The sequence below is a fragment of the Coffea arabica genome, chromosome 6c (assembly GCF_036785885.1).
Source record: "Coffea arabica cultivar ET-39 chromosome 6c, Coffea Arabica ET-39 HiFi, whole genome shotgun sequence".
Taxonomy (NCBI): domain Eukaryota; kingdom Viridiplantae; phylum Streptophyta; class Magnoliopsida; order Gentianales; family Rubiaceae; genus Coffea; species Coffea arabica.
The window spans coordinates 55,508,114-55,526,614 of NC_092320.1; the positions used below are offsets into that span (position 1 = coordinate 55,508,114).

General features: G+C 36.0%; 2 protein-coding genes across 3 annotated transcripts; one reads left to right on the plus strand and one right to left on the minus strand.

Moving 5' to 3' along the window:
- The first annotated feature begins 1,490 nt into the window (after positions 1-1,490).
- LOC113692764 (protein CHLOROPLAST IMPORT APPARATUS 2) lies at positions 1,491-6,483 on the plus strand. Of its 2 annotated transcripts, none has more exons than XM_027211314.2 (3): positions 1,491-3,871; positions 5,222-5,346; positions 6,114-6,483. In XM_027211314.2, exons 1-2 carry the CDS (start codon positions 2,741-2,743, stop codon positions 5,342-5,344), a joined length of 1,254 nt encoding a protein of 417 aa, XP_027067115.1. In that variant the 5' UTR covers positions 1,491-2,740; the 3' UTR covers positions 5,345-5,346; positions 6,114-6,483. The 2 variants fall into 2 exon arrangements, with proteins under 2 accessions (XP_027067115.1, XP_027067114.1); XM_027211313.2 differs by having other exon boundaries at positions 1,496-3,871; positions 5,191-5,346.
- Positions 6,484-13,399: 6,916 nt separating this feature from the next.
- Positions 13,400-14,020, minus strand: LOC140008804 (uncharacterized). Its single transcript, XM_072053686.1, has one exon. The coding sequence runs from the start codon at positions 14,018-14,020 to the stop codon at positions 13,400-13,402; it is 621 nt and encodes a 206-aa protein (XP_071909787.1).
- Positions 14,021-18,501: the final 4,481 nt, after the last annotated feature.

Genomic DNA, 18,501 nt, shown 5'->3' on the forward strand with positions numbered 1-18,501 from the left:
TCTGCCACACAAACATGGCACAAGACACCAAAAGCATTCAAATCATTGCATGTTTCTGTGTTAGATCCAAAACTCCACCACCCTTTTTTTCTAGATACATGTGAAAATCCGCCAACCAATAAAGAGCACTCCACCTCAGATAAAAAAATCTCTTGCACCCAATGGTTGTTTGCCATGTCAGCAGATAAGAGGAACTTTTCCCATAAATGAAATTCTTTCCAGTAGTTGGTATGGGGACTAAGGTGGCCATGGATTAAGATAAAATAAGTACAAAAACCAATCAGGAAATCTTTTGGTGCCCATGATGGGGATTGGGTAACCGTAATTACCAAAATACCCTTTTTGAAATTGGGCAGAAATGTAGACCAAAATGCTCAAAAACAAATTATGGTGAATTCTTATGTTTAGGAGTTGATAATAGCCTAATAGGCGAATGACCTATTCTTCTAAGAACTAGTTGTTAATTGCTTTAAGACAATTCAAGAGGACAAACAATAAAGGAAGTATGATATATTAAATGAGGCCGAGCTTTAGTCAAACTTTTAATTGCAAATCATGATAATTTTGAACTTTTTATGTAATGTAAAATGTCAAGAACATTGTGTTACCATGATAAATTGTTGCATAGATTACAACAATTATGTAATTTAAGATGTCAAGAACATTTGTGTTAACATGATGAATTGTTACATAGATTACAACCACATACAATTAGGTTTTTTTTTTAATCTAAAAAAAGGACCTGATCCCACTTCAGGCCCCAACTCTTATTTGGATTGTTGGATTATTCCACATTTTTGTTACAAGGGTCGAACTCTGGTGGATGCCCTAACTAGGGACTACACCACCAGGTTAGCTATCTTGGAGAGACATACAATTAGGGTTAGTTACAAAACATTTTATTCTTATACTTCCGTTCATAGTTTCTTCGTCACTTGGTTGAATCCCCCTCTCCTAACGCACTTTAGAAACACTAATGATTGCAATTATAATAAAATTGATTAGGGAAAAATGAATAAAAAATACTGCAAATGTTATTGTCCCTTGTTTAATATCTTCACTTTGCAAGCTTTGGGACAACAAAGTACCTGCTCAGTGATTAGCATTAAAAATTAAGTTCTTTAGCTTCTTCAACCAACTAGGTATTTGAAGAAGTTGCGTGTAAATTTGTTACTAGTTACTACCATATCAGCATACCATCAAAAAATACTAAAATATTTTGCAACGAAAATATTTGAATTTTTAATTCCAATTTTTTCCCATTTTGGTTAGACAGGAAAAATTTGAAAAAAAAAAAAATTTAGTTCCATAAAAGTTATCTCAATAAGGGTGGTTATGTCAATGAATGATGTCACTAGATAGAAAATCTAAGCTTAGACTTCTCCATTTGCTTAGCGCAAAAGTGGTCCTACTCCCTTCCCATAACTGATTAAACCTTCCCTCTCCTTGTCCCTTTCTTTTCTCTTTCCATCGCCCAACCAAAGTTTTCCAGTCCCTCACTCCAGAGTCCAGACTCCACACTCTAGTGTGTGTCTATGTGTGATGAAGTGTGTGTGAGAGACAGAGTGAGGGGAAGGATAGGGGTTTTGAAGGGTGAAGACTGAAGGGTTCTCTCTGCTATATCCACTGAACTGATCAACGGAGGAATTGGACCTTATTATCTGCCCCTCTCGTGATTCACTTTGTCCCAAAAGAAAAGAAAAAAAAACTCTCACCTCTAGAAATAACCATATATATATAAACCTCAAGGTTGTCCATTCTTGGATTCCTTTACCAGACACGTTTCCACTTTTGAGATATTTCTCTGAATTCTCAGCATCCCTCTTCACCAAATCTTATTTCTATTCTTGACACTAGAATTTTGGGTTCTTGTGTGCATTTACTCCTCTTTCTTCGCCATCAGTCTTTGACAATTTGAGCTTTTCAGAGTTTTTAAAGCACCGTGTTTCAATTTTTCTTTCATCCTGCAAAACTTTCACCGGACAGACAGTAGCTTTTCCTTTTGCTTTACCTCATAGCTCGGCTGAAGATAGGAACTTCATAAATTCTGGAGGACAATTTTAAGTAGACTTTTCCTTTCAATGTGACGGTAAATTCAAGGCTGATTTTTGGAGGCTTTCTTGTATTTTTCTGGCCTTCCTTTTTAAAGGGTTTCTGGTGACTTCTTAGTCTGAGGTACTGTTAAAAGGTTTTGGCCTGTTCACTTTTTCTTGACGGTCATTTAGGTTCTTTTGGTCCATAGTGAAGTGAAGTGAAGTGGTACCTTTTAGGGTTTAAGCCTTCAGGGCTCTTGTACTTTCTTCTCCTTTGCGGACAGTTCCTCTTTACCTATTCAACTCTTGCTACTTCTCTGCCGATTGTTGCTGAAACTTTGCTGAGTTTAAAGCTGTCCCTTTTCGCATCTTCATCATTAAGGTGCAATTGAAGCTTGAAACTATTCAAGAATTGCTGGAGTTTCCAGCTTTTTTTGTTTTACTGTTTTGTGAAGTGGGATTTCCTCAAAGCTTTCCCATTTTCATGACAATTGTCTTTTATTAGGCTTTGAATTCAGTTTTCCAGTCTTCTTTCTGAAATTAAATTCTGTCCTGAAAGTCGAAAGGTTGCAATTTGCAGCTTCTGAATGAAGGCATAAGTAGCTCAGCTTTCCATCTTGTCTTGATGGGATTTTACTCTTGATTGAAGGCTTTTGTCAAGTTTCTCCTGGATTGAATTTTTTCAATCTTTTTGATTCAATCTACAAATGTCTTCTTGTTTGAGTGGAGGCGGTCGAGCATACAGATTAAACCTTGAGATTATCAAATCTCCAACAACATCATGGACGTCACAGTCGTCATCTCCTTCATCAACTCTCTCAGAATCAAGCAACTCTCCGATTGCAATCTCCACTAGAAAGCCTCGAACACCTCGAAAAAGGCCTAATCAGACATACAATGAAGCAGCTGCTCTGCTTTCCACAGCCTATCCTAAAATCTTCTCCACAAAACACCTCACCAAGCCTTGCAAATTCACCAAACAACAGTACCCCTTTTCATATGAGCCATCAGACTTGTTACTACCTTTTCCAGTCATCGATAATTCGAGCTTCTTGATACATCATCCACCTGTGCTAGAGAAGCCTAATAGTTATCCAATTGAGCAAAAGATGGCAAGTTCTTGTGAAAAGCCATGCCAGAGTCCAGGGGAAATCAATTCCAAGATGAATTTCTCGGAGGTGTCTGATGATTTCAATGAGGATTTCGATGCAGAGTCAATACTTGATGAGGAAATTGAACAGGGAATTGACAGCATAATGGGGAATTTAGGTGTGGAAAATGAAGCAGTTGATGAGTCTAATACGTTTTGTTATGGTGCTAATACTAGTCAAATAGGAACTTGTTATGGTTATCCAGTTGGGCTAGGATTTGGAGTTAATTCTGTGTATGGAAATTTTGGGATGAGAAATAATCACATTAGAGCATTTAGGAATAGTGACGAGGGAGATTGGTGGTTTCCTAGTGTAAATGTCCGTGACATCACACCAAAATTCCATAAATCACCGGCGGAGAAGAAGAAAAAAAAGGTCGAAAAGACGGTCGAATTGAAGAATCTAGCAGAACCATCATCAGTAACTGCAAAGGAGACTCCAATTTCATCATCATCTGCTAGAGCAACGAAGCAAAATTCCGGTCCTGCACAAAAATTAGCCAAGGACAAAGTCAAGGACAAGGACAAGGACAATGACAAGGAGGAGGAGCCTAATGAGCCTAAGCCAAATGTTGGTAGCTTGCTACTAAAATTGAACTACGACAGCGTTTTGACTGCGTGGTCCGATGGGCCGTCGCCATTTTCCGATGACTCTCCAGTGGCTGAGGCTTCCGGAAATGATGTACAAGTATGCTCTCTCTAGTCCTCCCGCCCTGAAATTGATACTAGTGGTTCGTTATTTTAGTTAAGCGTACTAAGCTTATTGTTTTATGCTATGCTCATGTCGCACGTGCTAACTTTTTCTTTTTTGCAAAATCGGCCTTTTCTCTTTGGAACTCTTTTTAGTGCTTTTTTAGAATTGTTTTTAAGTTATTGGAATTTGTTAATCATTAGTCACAAAATTTAATCATGATGGCTGTCGTTGGCTTCGTACGACGGCACTATCAAACAGCTGTTTAGGTAGGACCTTTTACCAAAACAAAAAAAAAAAAAAAGATTTTTAGAATTTATTTTGGTTGTTCCTTTAAAAAATTAATCCTCAAGGAAGAAATTCTGTGTCAATTTTTGTTTTATACACTCTAATTAGTGGTATGACTACACTAGTAATAAATAACAATTTTCTACATTCCATTAGTGTGACAAGATGGCGTCCCTTTTACTATTTTTTCTCCATGTGTTTGTTTCTTAATTGAACGAGCTTTTCCTTCTTTGATTTTAAAATAATTTAATTAACTTTATTATACGTCAAACTTTACTATCTTATTATAGGGAATGCATAAACTAATTAAAAATTGTGGGTTCCATATTATTTTAAGCTGTCTGTCATTCTTCATTAACCTAGTAGCATCTTGTAGGTATCCAACTTTGTTTAGAACTCTTTGAAGTCTACACTGAATTTCTTAAGGTCTTTATAAAATATTGAAAACTCCATGTATTTATGCACCACAATATTTATTTAGAAAAATTCTGTACTAAACGATAAATGACTTAAACTATAGAAAAAAAATTAAAAAAATTGCTCACTTTCTTGATTTTAGAGATTCTATGTTGATTTCTATCGTTTAGAAATATCGTGATATTGAGTCGCATATGAACTCATTTATTTAATCGGTTAAGTAAACATGATTTTAAAAATTCACTAAAACATAGCAACTAACAACTATCCATTTAACCAAATGATAACCAAAATGTAGCGGATGAAAAATTCTTTTTTCCAAGAATTGGCTTGGATGACTTTATCAATTACTATTAGTATTTTGTTTTGCAGTTGGGAGCATGAATCATGTGATGTTCACATGTTTACTTAGAAATGGTACTACTAGTACTCTAAAACATATATATAGTTTTCAATTGTCAAATGAGAAACAAAATATACACATTTTCTTGGATGGTTTTGCAAAATTCCTTTTTCCAAAAATTTGCTTGGATGATTTTGTCAATTACCACCAATCATTTTCTGTTGCATTTGGGAGCATTAATCATTTTTCAAATCTATATTGAGTGCAGGCCAGGCTGGCTAAAATAGACTTATTCTCAGAAACAGGTGGAGTTAGGGAAGCCAGCGTATTGCGCTACAAGGAAAAGCGACGCACGCGCCTATTCTCGAAGAAAATCAGGTACCAAGTCAGGAAAGTCAATGCTGATCGACGGCCCAGAATGAAGGTATTTAACGGTTTTCTTTCGCCTTGCTAGCATTTTGGGTTAATTTTAATATACACACTAAACTACCACTCGTTGTTAATTTTACCCCTAGATATCAAGTTTTTTAGTATTGTTAAATCAATTGTAGCGTTTTAGTAGGTTATACTATTATTCTGAAAAGGCTTCAATATGTGCAATTTGCATGAGTTTATTCCAATACCCTTGTGGTTATAGTGTACTAAACTATTTTTATTCAAAGACAGCTACCAAAATTTAATGTTTTCCATACTATTCGAGCAATTTGCTGCAAATTGATATTATTAGGTACTTAATTGCTGCAATTGATCGTTTAGGTGTATATTGCGCTTAATCTTTTCTTATTTCATGTGGGATTAGAGGTGTTAAGACAGACCAATTGATCGCTTTGCCTTGGCATAAAAAAGTGATAGAGATTTATTCTTACAGGGTATTTTAAAAGTGTCATCTATTTAAGGAACAAAAAAAAAATGCTTATTTGGCTTGCCAACACTGCTTGGAATTATGATTCGGCTTCTTAACTCACATAATACTATTGCTAGAACATCTCCTGTTTTAGGAAATACTTAGATGTGTTAATTCTTGAGTGAATTTATTACTTTGAGTTTGCATGTGTTCAAGTCATTTATATTGTATTAGTTTCTAGGTCATAGTTATAATTCCATATAATTTGGTGGTTTACTATATTAAGTTTCTTATGATGATTACTCACAACGTAGTGGTCTCAATTAAATTTGTTGCTAATTATGCAGGGTCGATTTGTGAGAACGCCAAATTCTCCTGATAGTGAGCAAGGATAGAGGGACTTTTCTTAGCAACACTAGTCTATAGAGCCATTTTGCTTCAGCATTTTTTTCCCCTCAAGACCAGCTTGAACTACCACCATAGGCAGAAAATTGGTTAAGGTATGCGTACCAAGAAGAGAAGGAAGATCTTTTGCTCACTTTTTTGTAACATTCCTCTTAGACTTTCTGTTTGTAGCCTTCTTAGAGAAGTGCTTTTGTATCAATTTGCTTCTCAAATCATGGTTGAAAATTACCTTCTTATACAACGAGCAGCTGGCTAGAAACTTCACTCTTTGTTACTTGATGAATAAAGTAATTATACTATAATATTTTTCAACCGTTTTTAATTTTTTTTTTACTATTTTAACGTCCTATTAAATTCTCAGATTTGTTAGATAGATCAATACGTCCCTCCATGTAAACATGGTATTGATCTTAAGATATTAATTTCAATTGGTACATGTTATTTCTTATCGTTTAGTGGAGGATTTAACTCCATCTTATACCCTTAAATTTGTATCACTTTATCACTTTGCACCGTAAACATCAATTTTGGACACTTTGCATTCTAAATGTCCCATTTAAATCCAATTAATAATTACGTTCGCAAAATTAATGAAATAAAGGGCGGTGAAAATTAATGACAATATACTGTTATGCTCTAACTACGACCCTAGCTTTTTGACCATTTTTAGCACATTATCACTTATTTATATGGTCTCAGTTGCTAATATTGTTAGGAAATTAACGAGATAAAACATAGTGCTAAGAATTGATAATGTATTATTTTATTTTGCTATGAAACTTTGTAGTTATGATTACTTTTGGCATATTATGACTGATTATTAGGTCCTCTTTGCCGTTAATTTTGTAAAAGTTGTCATTGATTGGGTTTAAGTAGGACAAACTTGAGGGTTAGAGTTTACAGTAGAGAGTATCCAAACTTGAAATTTAGGATGCAAGGTGGGAAAGTGATACAAGTTCGGGGATGCAAAGTAGAATTTGTCCTTTTCCGGAGAATCTAAATATTATAAGAGAAAAGAAAAGGTTAGAAAATGTCCAAATAAACTCTAGTGTAGTAACAATTTTTATTTTTGAATGGGAGGGTTTGAATCCAAGATCTCCTACTTATAATCCATCCACCCTTATCACCCATTCCAACCTTTCCGCCACTTTGATGTAGTAACTTACTAATTAAAATCAATCTAAAACTTGGAATAAATTATTTAAAATTATTACAATAGATCTAAAATGCTTATAATGAAATGTCATTCAAGGTGGGAGGGATTATAAGTAGAAGGTTTTCAAAAGAAGATATAGAAGAAGAATGAGGTGTAGTATGAGACTCCAATAAATAAGTGTGTGTAAATAATAATCTCAAAATTTTTATTTCCTTGAAACATGGAAGCATTTTTCTCATCAATTAATTTTCAAAATCCACCACTATGAATACAAAGGTCTTAAGGAGGTGAAGACTATTTTAAAAAAATTTAATAACATGGTTGAGGAAAAAAAGTATAATATTTTGATCATTATAGAGTGGTTGTGTAAATCTAAAGAGGACCACTGTTTGTACTATTGAATTTTTTTTTTTAAAAAAATTTGTTTTAGAATGAGAAGAACTCTACTTTTTGAAATATTTTAAACTTAAATTTATCCTATGCATAAGTACAACTATGAAGATGAATGTCTTAAGTCAAGACCATTTAAGAAAATCTTAATAATATGGTCGAATAAAAATATATAACAATTTTTATCTTTAAAAAGTGGTTATGTATTTTTACTTACTAGTTTATTAAATGGGGTCATAAGGAGATGTTTTAAGGGATGTTTTTCAAAAACTTTACCATAATATTATGTTTCAAAATAATTTCTACTATAGATGGTCCATTTGGATAAGGTGATTTTGGGGATGTATTTTCGAATGTTTTTAAAATTTAAGATTTTATTGAGGTATTTTTAAAATTTTATTAAATTTTTTTTACCACAACCACTTACCACTCGTTCCTCCTTCACCCCCAACATCCCCTTCCTTTCTCCCTCCACTGCCACAATCCCTTTCCTTCTCCCTCCTCCTCTCTCCTCACTCTCCCTCCCTCACTTTCCTCCCTCTTCCTCTTTCTCCCTTTCTTTCTTTTGCTCCCTCCTCAGGGAAGGAAGGAAAAGGAAGAGGAAGAAAAGGAAGAGAATAGAAGGAAAGAGGATTGCAGGAGGGGGGGAGGGAGGGAGGGTGGTGATGGTAGAGGAGAGAAGAAAGGAGAAGTGGCAACGATGGGGAGCAAGGTGTGGTGAGTAGTGGTAGGTAGAAGAAGATGTAGATTTGTTATTTTATTTATTTATTTACTTATTTATTCTTAGGTATATTTGAGATTGTGTGTATTTGGAGTATTTTTAGGATGTGCTATTACATACTCCGAATACAAAATCTTATTTTTGAAATACTCCCTAATCCATACAGGGCCCGTGTTCATATTATCCTATACAAAAACATTTTGCAAATGAAGTTTTCATTGTTTGTCATGTACAACTAAAACAAATCTTAATCTTCCAAAACTACTAGCTTTGTAATTTTTTTTAAAACAATATTCGACTCACTTGAAGATCTTTAACAGTTAGATTAATTATTTGTTCATAAGCAGCAAATTCGCTCAGGCTAGCTTTTTGATAAGTCAGTTTGACTAAGCAATTATTTTTGAGCTAATCTTATATATATCGATAATGTATATACTATCATGCTTGGATATATGATACACATGCAAAGATTGAATTTCAAATTCAAGTTTATATCAGTTTTCATGCATCTAATGGTGATAATCTATACACTATCAATGTACAAAAACTTAATCCATTATTTTTATCTAAAATTTAAGAATTTAGACATTTGAATTAAACTAACAAATATTAGATAATATCAATTATATTTACATTAGACTAAAAAAAATTTAGAAAATGATTTTTTTTTCAACAAACGGTTATTTTATTACTACTGAATCAAGTTTTGCAGCGGAAACCCTTACAACACATGAACTCTCCGCATGCAAAATGATGGAAATCCTAACATCTCCATCCTAATATCCCCTCGCACCAGCCGTGGTAGGTCAGAAAACCGGTCAAAAACCTGCTCAGTGTGAGAATCAGCGCCGAAGTTTGTAAGCCGATCCGCTGGTTTATTGGCTTTCCTATAACAGTGTGTAATCGTATGAAAATGTTGCTTAAACATAAGCAACGCATCTAACTCCCGTCGCAATCACTATGGGCAAGTACTAGGTCCTTAAATGATCTGGATAAGACTCAGTGAGTCGGATTCTAAATGCAACTCCAAGTACCCACATTCAATACACTGTCTAACGCCCAAAAGTAATGCTCAAAGCTCGGCCTGCAGACTTGTCATCGTTCTAAAGGGGGCCGAGTACCCAAACAAGAAGTTACCATCCCGATCGCGCACGAGACCACCACCTCCACTCAAGCCTGGGTTTCCCCGAGAACAGCCATCCGAGTTTAATTTACACCCCCTATGCATGGCTACCCACCTGACCGCCTGAATGCTCAACCTCCTCTGCCAGCTAGCCAGCTCGCAGAGCATCCCATCCCAAGAGCATTCCGTCCTCCCGATCCTCAGGAATTGCACGTGACAGATGTCACTCAGGTGGTAGACAACCTGAGTCACCATCTCCCTAACCCTCACTTTACACTTAGAGTTTTCCAACTACAGAGGAGTTATACAAAAGAATATCTATACTAGTTCAACTCTTTCTCTCTTCCAAAAATCATGATTTTCATAGTAGTAATCCTGTAAGGAAAAACAAAATAACGGAGGGTGAGCTTTCGCTCAATGAGGTACCAACAGGTCATGCAATCCGAAATCACAGAAGTACACTTTAAACAATCACATAGACTTCATTTCAATACCAATGAGCACCAAATTTTAACATGGAGTAAAAGGATACAGATGGTACTCAAGTACCAATTTCCCCTTATCACCACTTGATCCGAACTCGTTGACCCTCCGCCAACATTTGAAAGTGACCACGACTGTAGACTCAACTTTATCCCATATTCCGTCCACCATACACACCCCTTATCGGGCCCGAACACCTCACAGTAACAGTAAGGGGTAATACTCGAGTATACCACAAGGTCGAGGAGATAACACTCTACTCAACAAACAGTAAACCCATGGTTCATTATCTAATCGACCAGGCCTTTATCAACTCGACTCGATTAACGACCAATGAGGTTTGAGCTCAGAGATCACTGTAAAATCGTTGGATACAAGTCTCCAAATGACATCAAACCATGCACAAGTACGGATTCATAGTTATACAGTAAACAGTCACAAGGATAAGAGAACGAGAGCGATAAAGTATACTCTTGTCTCATACAGTATAAACAGAGTTCACAGTTATTCAGTCCAAAGATTCAGGTACAAATAACCAATTAAGCATTAAATCATGCAATGGTACACTCACCAGTTCAAACAAAGCAAGTTCACAAATTTTCGTCCGACGTATGCCTTGGATCACCGGCATGTCCTATAATAATCAAGAAAACAACAATTGAGACTCGAGCATGAGTCGTACCTCTTCAATGAACTACTAATGCAAGACCAAATATAGCTTGGAATAAAAAATACATAACATTTAGTGCTAAAGCATAAACAAACCCCAAAACCTTTCATTTCTACCCAACCTCAACCTAAACTCAAAGGAACCCAATATCCTCAAAATTGGACAGCATTTCCCCTTAAATTTCATACTTTTTCATCCTACAAGCAACCACCAACATTCATTCAAAACAACCACGAGTACACCTACAAATCATAGGATATTCAACATACCTCATTAGAGTTACAATACCCTTCAACCTTAGTCAATTAAGAGCTTTACCACCAACCATAGTAAAGCCCTAACTTGAAGCCCTAAAACTGAAATTTTTCCCACAAACTGAAATTTTTGCAAACAACCACAACCAACACACAAAAACTTTATTTTACACCATATAAAGCTATCATTCCATGACCAACCATTAATCATCATATAAGGACAGAAAATTCACCAATAAATCTGAAATTTATCAAAACTCTACTTTAAGCCATGAAATCTTCCACAGAACAACATATTTAGCCACTATAAGGCACTAATTGACCATTATTAAAACAAAGAAGGAATTTCTAAGCAAAGTATCTTGAAACCTCAAGAAAGGCTGTGTTTTAAAACTCGGACCGGACCGGCCGGTCCGACCGGTTGAACCGGGAACCGGCCAAGTGTCCGGTCCGAGTTGATCATCAGAACCGGGAGATTCAAGACCCGGTCAACTCTGGTCAAAAACCGGGTTTGACCGGTACAAAACCGGAAAAACCGGTCCAACAGGAGCTTTTGTAAAAAAAGTTTAAACTTTTTTAATATTATGTTTTGACCCCCTAAATTGTGAAAACTTATTAATATACCTCAAATATTTCATACTTTATAAATATTGTCCTAAAATTTGATGTTATTTTTCAATTAAATCCATAATTTTAATTCTAAACTTGTTAATGTTTATTAAATAATATAAATTGTTACTTGATTGTTCTAATTTCTTTGTATTTTCTTGTTAAATATATTTGAAACATCAAATATATATGAATATACCTTTATTAATATCAATATGTTATTGGATATTTTATATACAATAATTTAATTTTTAAATAATTTTTATTTATGACGTCATCCGGTTCGACCCCTATCGACCCCCGGTCGAACCCATTAACCCCTGACCCCTGACCTCGGCCGAGTCGATATCCGGTCCGGTTCTGAAAACATAGAAGAAAGGTGGTAGTTTAGGGTTTCCTCTTCCAAAACTACTCCACCAATACCTTGAATCCTCCTTAGCAAGTAACTTTTATAGAGAAATTTGCAAATTAATCGGTTGAAACTCAAGATTTGGACAAGAAATTGAAGTTACAAGATGAAGTCTTCTCTTTTTTCTTTTCTCAAAGGGTTCGGCCAAGAGGGGATGAAAATGAAGAAAGCTTGGTCAAAATTGATGTTAGGAAAGTTAAGACAACTTTTGGTCAAAGTCCACCTTCGAATAGTAACGTGACACGTGGCGCCTTTAAGGTTTATTCCTATCTTCTTGCTTACCAATGGTTAATTACCTAGCTAACTTCCAATTATCTCCTAACACCTGATAAAAAAATAGTCATTAATACAAAACTTGACCTAGTCATCAAAATTTATCGCACTTAACGCATTAGCGGGTCCCACGTTTAATATACACTCCTAATGTCACCTAAACTAACTTATATTAGAAAAATAATTTAAAAATTATATTTACTTATAAAAATAGCTAGAAAATTAATATAATAAAGAAAATATAGAAAACGTGTGCAAAGAAATAAAATAATGCTCATAAATTAAGAAAATATTTGGGTTCTCACAGTACTCACCGGCTCCAATTCATCAGAATCTCCCGCAAAATACCGCCACACCAATCGAGCTATATCTCCTGTGCAAAAAACGCAATTCAAGTCCTCCTCCCCGTGGGTCCTGACAATACCAGCATCTAGAAAATCCGCAGACCCCTAGTCTCTGCAACTATTCCACAAGGGGAACCTTACCCTGCAGCAATCGCATCATAAAGAAGAAAATTTTAATTGGAAGAGTCTTCTACCAGACAAAGGAGTTAATCCATGATCTGTTATGAACCCGTCGGACCAGTAAGTAGGTCAATGATGTGGAGAAAGCACTCGAATTTGTCAGCGACCAGACCATTGTATCCTTCCCCTGCACAGTCGGGGGGTCAATGTCCAGAACTCGCCCTATAATATCCGCATCCAACCATTGATGGAGCATGGTGACATTCCATCCCCCTTGAGCTACAAAATCGGACACCAAATGGTCGTGGAAGATCTCCACCTTCTTGCATAACGCTTCCGATTCCATCCAGTTGTCGTGCTAAAAATCTATGGACTCCTCCTGTAGGATCCAGTAAATGTTGTCCTCCATGACTTGCTACACCGATACCATCCTCCTCCATGTGCGTGAAGCCTACTGGCCGTCCTCCGCTAAACAAGGATGCAAATCCGCACAATATTTTCGCGACATAAACTCCGCCCATAGCAAATATTGTTGCCTAAACTTCCACCAGAGTTTAATCGAGAAAGAATCATAGACATCCTTAATACCTCGCAGGTTGATACCGCCATCTTCCTTCGACCGACACAGCTCCTCCTACCGAATCCAGTGAAATTTAGGGCCAAAGTCAGACGACCCTCACAAGAAATTTGTGAACAACTTCTCCAAGACCCCAAACATCCCCTTCGGAGGCGAGGAGGCTGCAAGCAAGTGTATTGGCATCAAGGATAACACGTTCTTAATCAATACCATTCTACCCCCAGGTGATAGAATCTGTTTCCTCCATGATAGGATACGGGCTGCCACCGCATTATATATATCGACAAAATAAACCTTCTTCCGCCTGCCGACATACAGCGGGCATCCAAGGTATCGTATCGGGAGCACCCGTCTTTGGAACCTAATAACCTGCCCAATCAAAGCTGTCCGTTGAGCCGGGAGCCGAGAATGAACCAAGAAACATCTTTTTTGGCGATTGACCCGCTGGTCCGAAACCAGACTATATCCCTCTAGCACATCTTTGACCAATGTTAGTGAAGACCTCGTACCACTAGAAAAAATTATCACATCATCTGCATAGGCCAGATGTAAGACTATTGGGCAACGAGGCGGTACTTTAAACGGAGCGAACCGCCGTTGTGTGGCTAAAGCATTTAGAGATCTCGACAACACTTTAGCTCCAATAACAAACAAGGCTGACGAAATGAAATCCTTGTCGTAGCCCCCAAGAAGACTTGAAAAAACCTTGCGGAGTTCCATTAACCAGTATCGAAAACTAGACATTGGAGACCAGGCGCCATATCATATCAATCCAGCACTCATTGAACCCGAAACGACGGAGTACTTGTAGAAGAAAGCACTAAGAGACTCTATCATATGCTTTCATTATGTCCAACTTAATCAGCACGTTGCCTCCTCGATTTGCCTTCTTAATATCGGTTAAGAACTCCTGAGTCTAGGGATGTGCAAAGTCGAAAAATTCCGATTTCGAGACCGATTTCGAATTGAATTCGAAAATTCAAAATCGAAATTTCGGTAATTCAGAATGGAATTCGGTAATTCCGATTTCGAATTGGTCGAAATCGGGTCGAATTCGAAATTATAATTTTTGAAATTAGAATTACCGAATTCGAATTGGGAATTCGAAATCGGAACTTTTATTTCGAATTCGAATAATAATATTTATATATAATATAATAATATATATAATACATATTATATAACATAATAAGTTAAATAGTTAATAAATAATAAGTAATAACAATAATACTAACATAACATCTAACAATTGAAATTGCAAAAACCCTAATCTGTCTTCCGCCGCCTCTTCCTCATCTCTCATCTCAAGAGTCAAGATTCACTGTCTCTCACCTCTCATCTTCCGCCGCCTCGACCGCCTGACTAACTGTCTCACCTTTCTTTCTCTACCTCCACCGCCTCTACTCTCTCTCACTCTCGGTTTCACCTTCATCCTCACGCCATTTCTTCAAGCCTGACAGACATAGCCTTCATCTTTAAGCCCGATAGGCGACATACATCTTCACGCCATTTTCACTTTTCATCTTCAAGCCATCATCAGCCTTCATCTTCAAGGAGAAATTGAGGTGCGGGGCTAATTTTACTTAGCTTTCATCTATGTTTCCAGTGTATTTTTTTAGGCATTTCATCAAACAGCTTGCATAGTTTGGCCTTTTGTTTTTGAGTTTTATGATGTTTGATGTGTTCTTAGATATGTTTCTTGTCCAGTAGCTTGCTGTTTAAAAAGGTGAATAATGATGAAAGATTGTATGTCTGGCCACGAGGTTTTAGTTGCAATGTGTTTATATAAATTGGTCAAGGTAACTGATAAGACCTGTAATCTTGCTTTCCACTTTCAACTGATGCATTATTTCACTAAACCATCCATTTATTTCCATTATAGAATCCGGATGTCAGTTCTTGTCCGCTAAAAGGATGTCAGTCTTGTACTACACCAGTCTTTTGAATAACAAATCGAATGATCTGGCCTACTTGCTAACAGAAATACTTGGCGTGATGCTAGTTGCTGGAGTTGCCAAATTATCAATGGAAGCTTCATGTGTGAATGTAGAAATGTAGCCACCAATTTCAAGCAATGAATGTGTATTCTTTTGCTCTGTGTTTTCACCTTGATTGTTTCGCTGCTCCTGCAACTTTGTTTTATCCTTGGAAAGAAGATAATCTTTTTGTAAACGTTCATGTTCATTTAAGAAGGAAGCTTTGATTTATAGACAATGCGTATATCCAAAAACCTAATTTTGCTTATCTTTATAGAGTAATGAGCCATTAAAGGATAGTGGAAAGCTTTCTTGCTTCTTTAACATGTTTACATTATCAAGAGGGGCAGGCAGTCTTGTCTCACTAAATACCACTTCAGTAATTGTCTTTTGAAAGTCACAAGAAATCTTTAATAGTTCCTCCTGGACCTGCAGTTTTTTTTTTAAAATTAATAACAGTCTTATCTGCTTTATGGGAAAAAGTCACATCTGATTGATTTTTAATTCATCAAAAAAACTAATCTTGATTTTTGCATACCAATAAACATGTCCACTTTTGAGGAGATAGAAGGTTCAAGTAATTCAACGCCATCTTCATGTCCAGCTCCTATTTCCAACAACTATGAAGAATCTGGCCTTGGTGTTAAGAAGAAGATAGCCGAGTACAAGAAAAGGTCACCAGCTTGGGATCATTTTCAACCTTAGTATGTCCAAGGTGTTCGTCATGCCGTATGTAACTACTGTACGAAAATGATAGCTGCTGATTAGAAGTCTAATGGTACTACTCCTCTCTTATACCATATTAAATCATGTGAAATGAATCCTGCAAATAAAAGTAAGAGGCAAGGTACATTATGCTTGGGAGAAGTTGGTGCTCTTGGGGGGGATGTTAAGAGTGCTCTTATTAGTTGGAAGTGTGGCCCTAATGCAATTAGAAAAAGCATTGCTTATATGTTGATTGTTGATGAATTGCCATTCAAACATGTAGAAGGCAAAGGATTTCAGCATGTCATGAGAACTGCTTGTCTTTTTTTTAAGATTTCTTCAAGGTGGACAATTACTAGAGATTGTTATCAACTTTATTTAGATGAAAAAATTAAGTCGAAGAATATGTTAAGACGTAGAGCTGTTAGAGTTTATCTTACCACTGATTGTTGGACATCTATCCAGCGAATAAATTATATGTGTTTGACAGCTCACTTTATTGACTGTGATTGGCTATTGAACAAAAGAATTTTAAATTTTTGTCTAATTAGTAGTCATAAAGGGATTGAAATTGGGAAGAATATTGAGAAATGCTTATTAGAGTGGGGGATTGATGATGTTTCCACAGTAACAGTTGACAATGCTTCTTCAAATGACACGGCTGTGCAATATTTGGTTGGAAAATTGTAAAATTGGGGTAAAGCTATATTAGGGGGAAAATGGATTCATATAAGATGTGTAGCTCACATAATCAATTTGATTGTGAGTGATGGCCTAAAAAAATTTGGGGGGTCTGTTGATTCTATCCGAACAACTGTGAGATATATTAGACAATCACATTCTCGTTTGAAAAAATTCAAGGAATGTGCTGAAATTGAAAAAATTGACTGTAAAAGATTACTAAGTTTAGATGTGGCAACTAGGTGGAACTGAACCTACTTAATGTTAGAGAGTACTCATAGGTTTGAGAGGGCATTTGAGAGGTTTGAAGAGCAAGACCCATATATGCTACATGAGCTAGAGCAGTTGCCAACAAAAGGTGATTGGGAAAAGACAAGATTTTTAACTATATTTTTGGAGAACTTTTATGATCTCACAGTAAAGGTTTCTGGTTCCAAATATGTGACATCTAATAATCTTATCAATGAGTTTAGTCACATTAATGGCATCCTAAAGAAAATGGCAGAAAGTACTAATCTTGACTTAAGTGAAATGGCAAAAACGATGAAAGACAAATATGATAAGTATTGGGGAAGAGTGGAGAAAATGAACATGTTGATCTTCATTGCTTACATACTTGATCCTAGGACCAAGTTTGAGTATTTTAAATTCATTGCTTGAAAAATGTATGGTGATTGTGGCTCATATAGCCAAGGATGCAATGTATTAATTGTTTGATGAGTACAAGAGACTCAATACTCCAGCTGGATCTTCTCATTCCTCTACCTCTTCACTTTCTAGTGGATCTAAAAATAGCATCTCTTTCTTTGATGGAGAAGTCTCCAAAAAAAATTAATGATTGATACAGAATTGAGTTTAAGAAAGGAAAAGTTGAACTTGGAGGAAAGAATGCTAAATCTGAACTTGACAAATATTTGAGTGAGGATTATGAGGATGAGGATCTCGAGTTCAATATCTTGAATTGGTGGAAAGGTAATAGTCTTCGGTTGCCAATACTTTCACAAATAGCTCATGATGTGTTGGCTGTCTTGGTTTCTACGATTGCTTCCGAATCTGCCTTTAGTACCGGAGGATGTGTTCTTGACCCATTCAGAAGCTTTTTAACTCCAAGAATTGTGCAAACCTTGATTTGTGCTTAAGACTGGTTTCGGGCTTCCGAAAATGAGTTGAATGTAGAAGAAAAATTGGACGATCTTGAGGAATTTGAATCTGGTAAATTATCTTCTTTCTTATTGACAAACTTGAAATATTTTTTCTATTCATAAATGCAATTAAGTTACTTCATTCTTTTTTTTTTCTTTCTTGAATAATAGGTTTGATCAAAGGAGGTGCAGAAGCCATAATTGTTGATGTTTGAATTCTCTAATAGTGATTCAAGATTGAGTAGTCAAGCCTATCCCTCAATCCCTTGGAAGTTGCAATTTGAAATGTTGTTGAATTGTTTGTGTGAAATTTGGATTGGAATTGTTGCTTACATTTGTATTATTTGATAATAGTTGATTTGTATTATTTGCTGGAATTGTTTTGTATTTGAAATTTGGACTGGAATGTTCTTATCTGTACCTGTAATATTTCTGTTTCAGAGACTTGACAATCATTTCTTTTTCTTGAATTTCTCTCTGATGGTTTTTTCCCCCATATGGGTATTGATATAATGAAGTTTTTAGTTCCAGATACTGATTAGGAATTTTGAGTCCTTTTATTCATGTTTGTGGGTCTTGTAAGTAGTTGCATTGACTGAACAAAAGATACTTTGTGTTCATTTTCTCAGTTTTATGGTGATGTTTCATTGCTGAATCTGTTTGACAGTTTCTAGTGTTCTTATGTTGAGTATGTGAT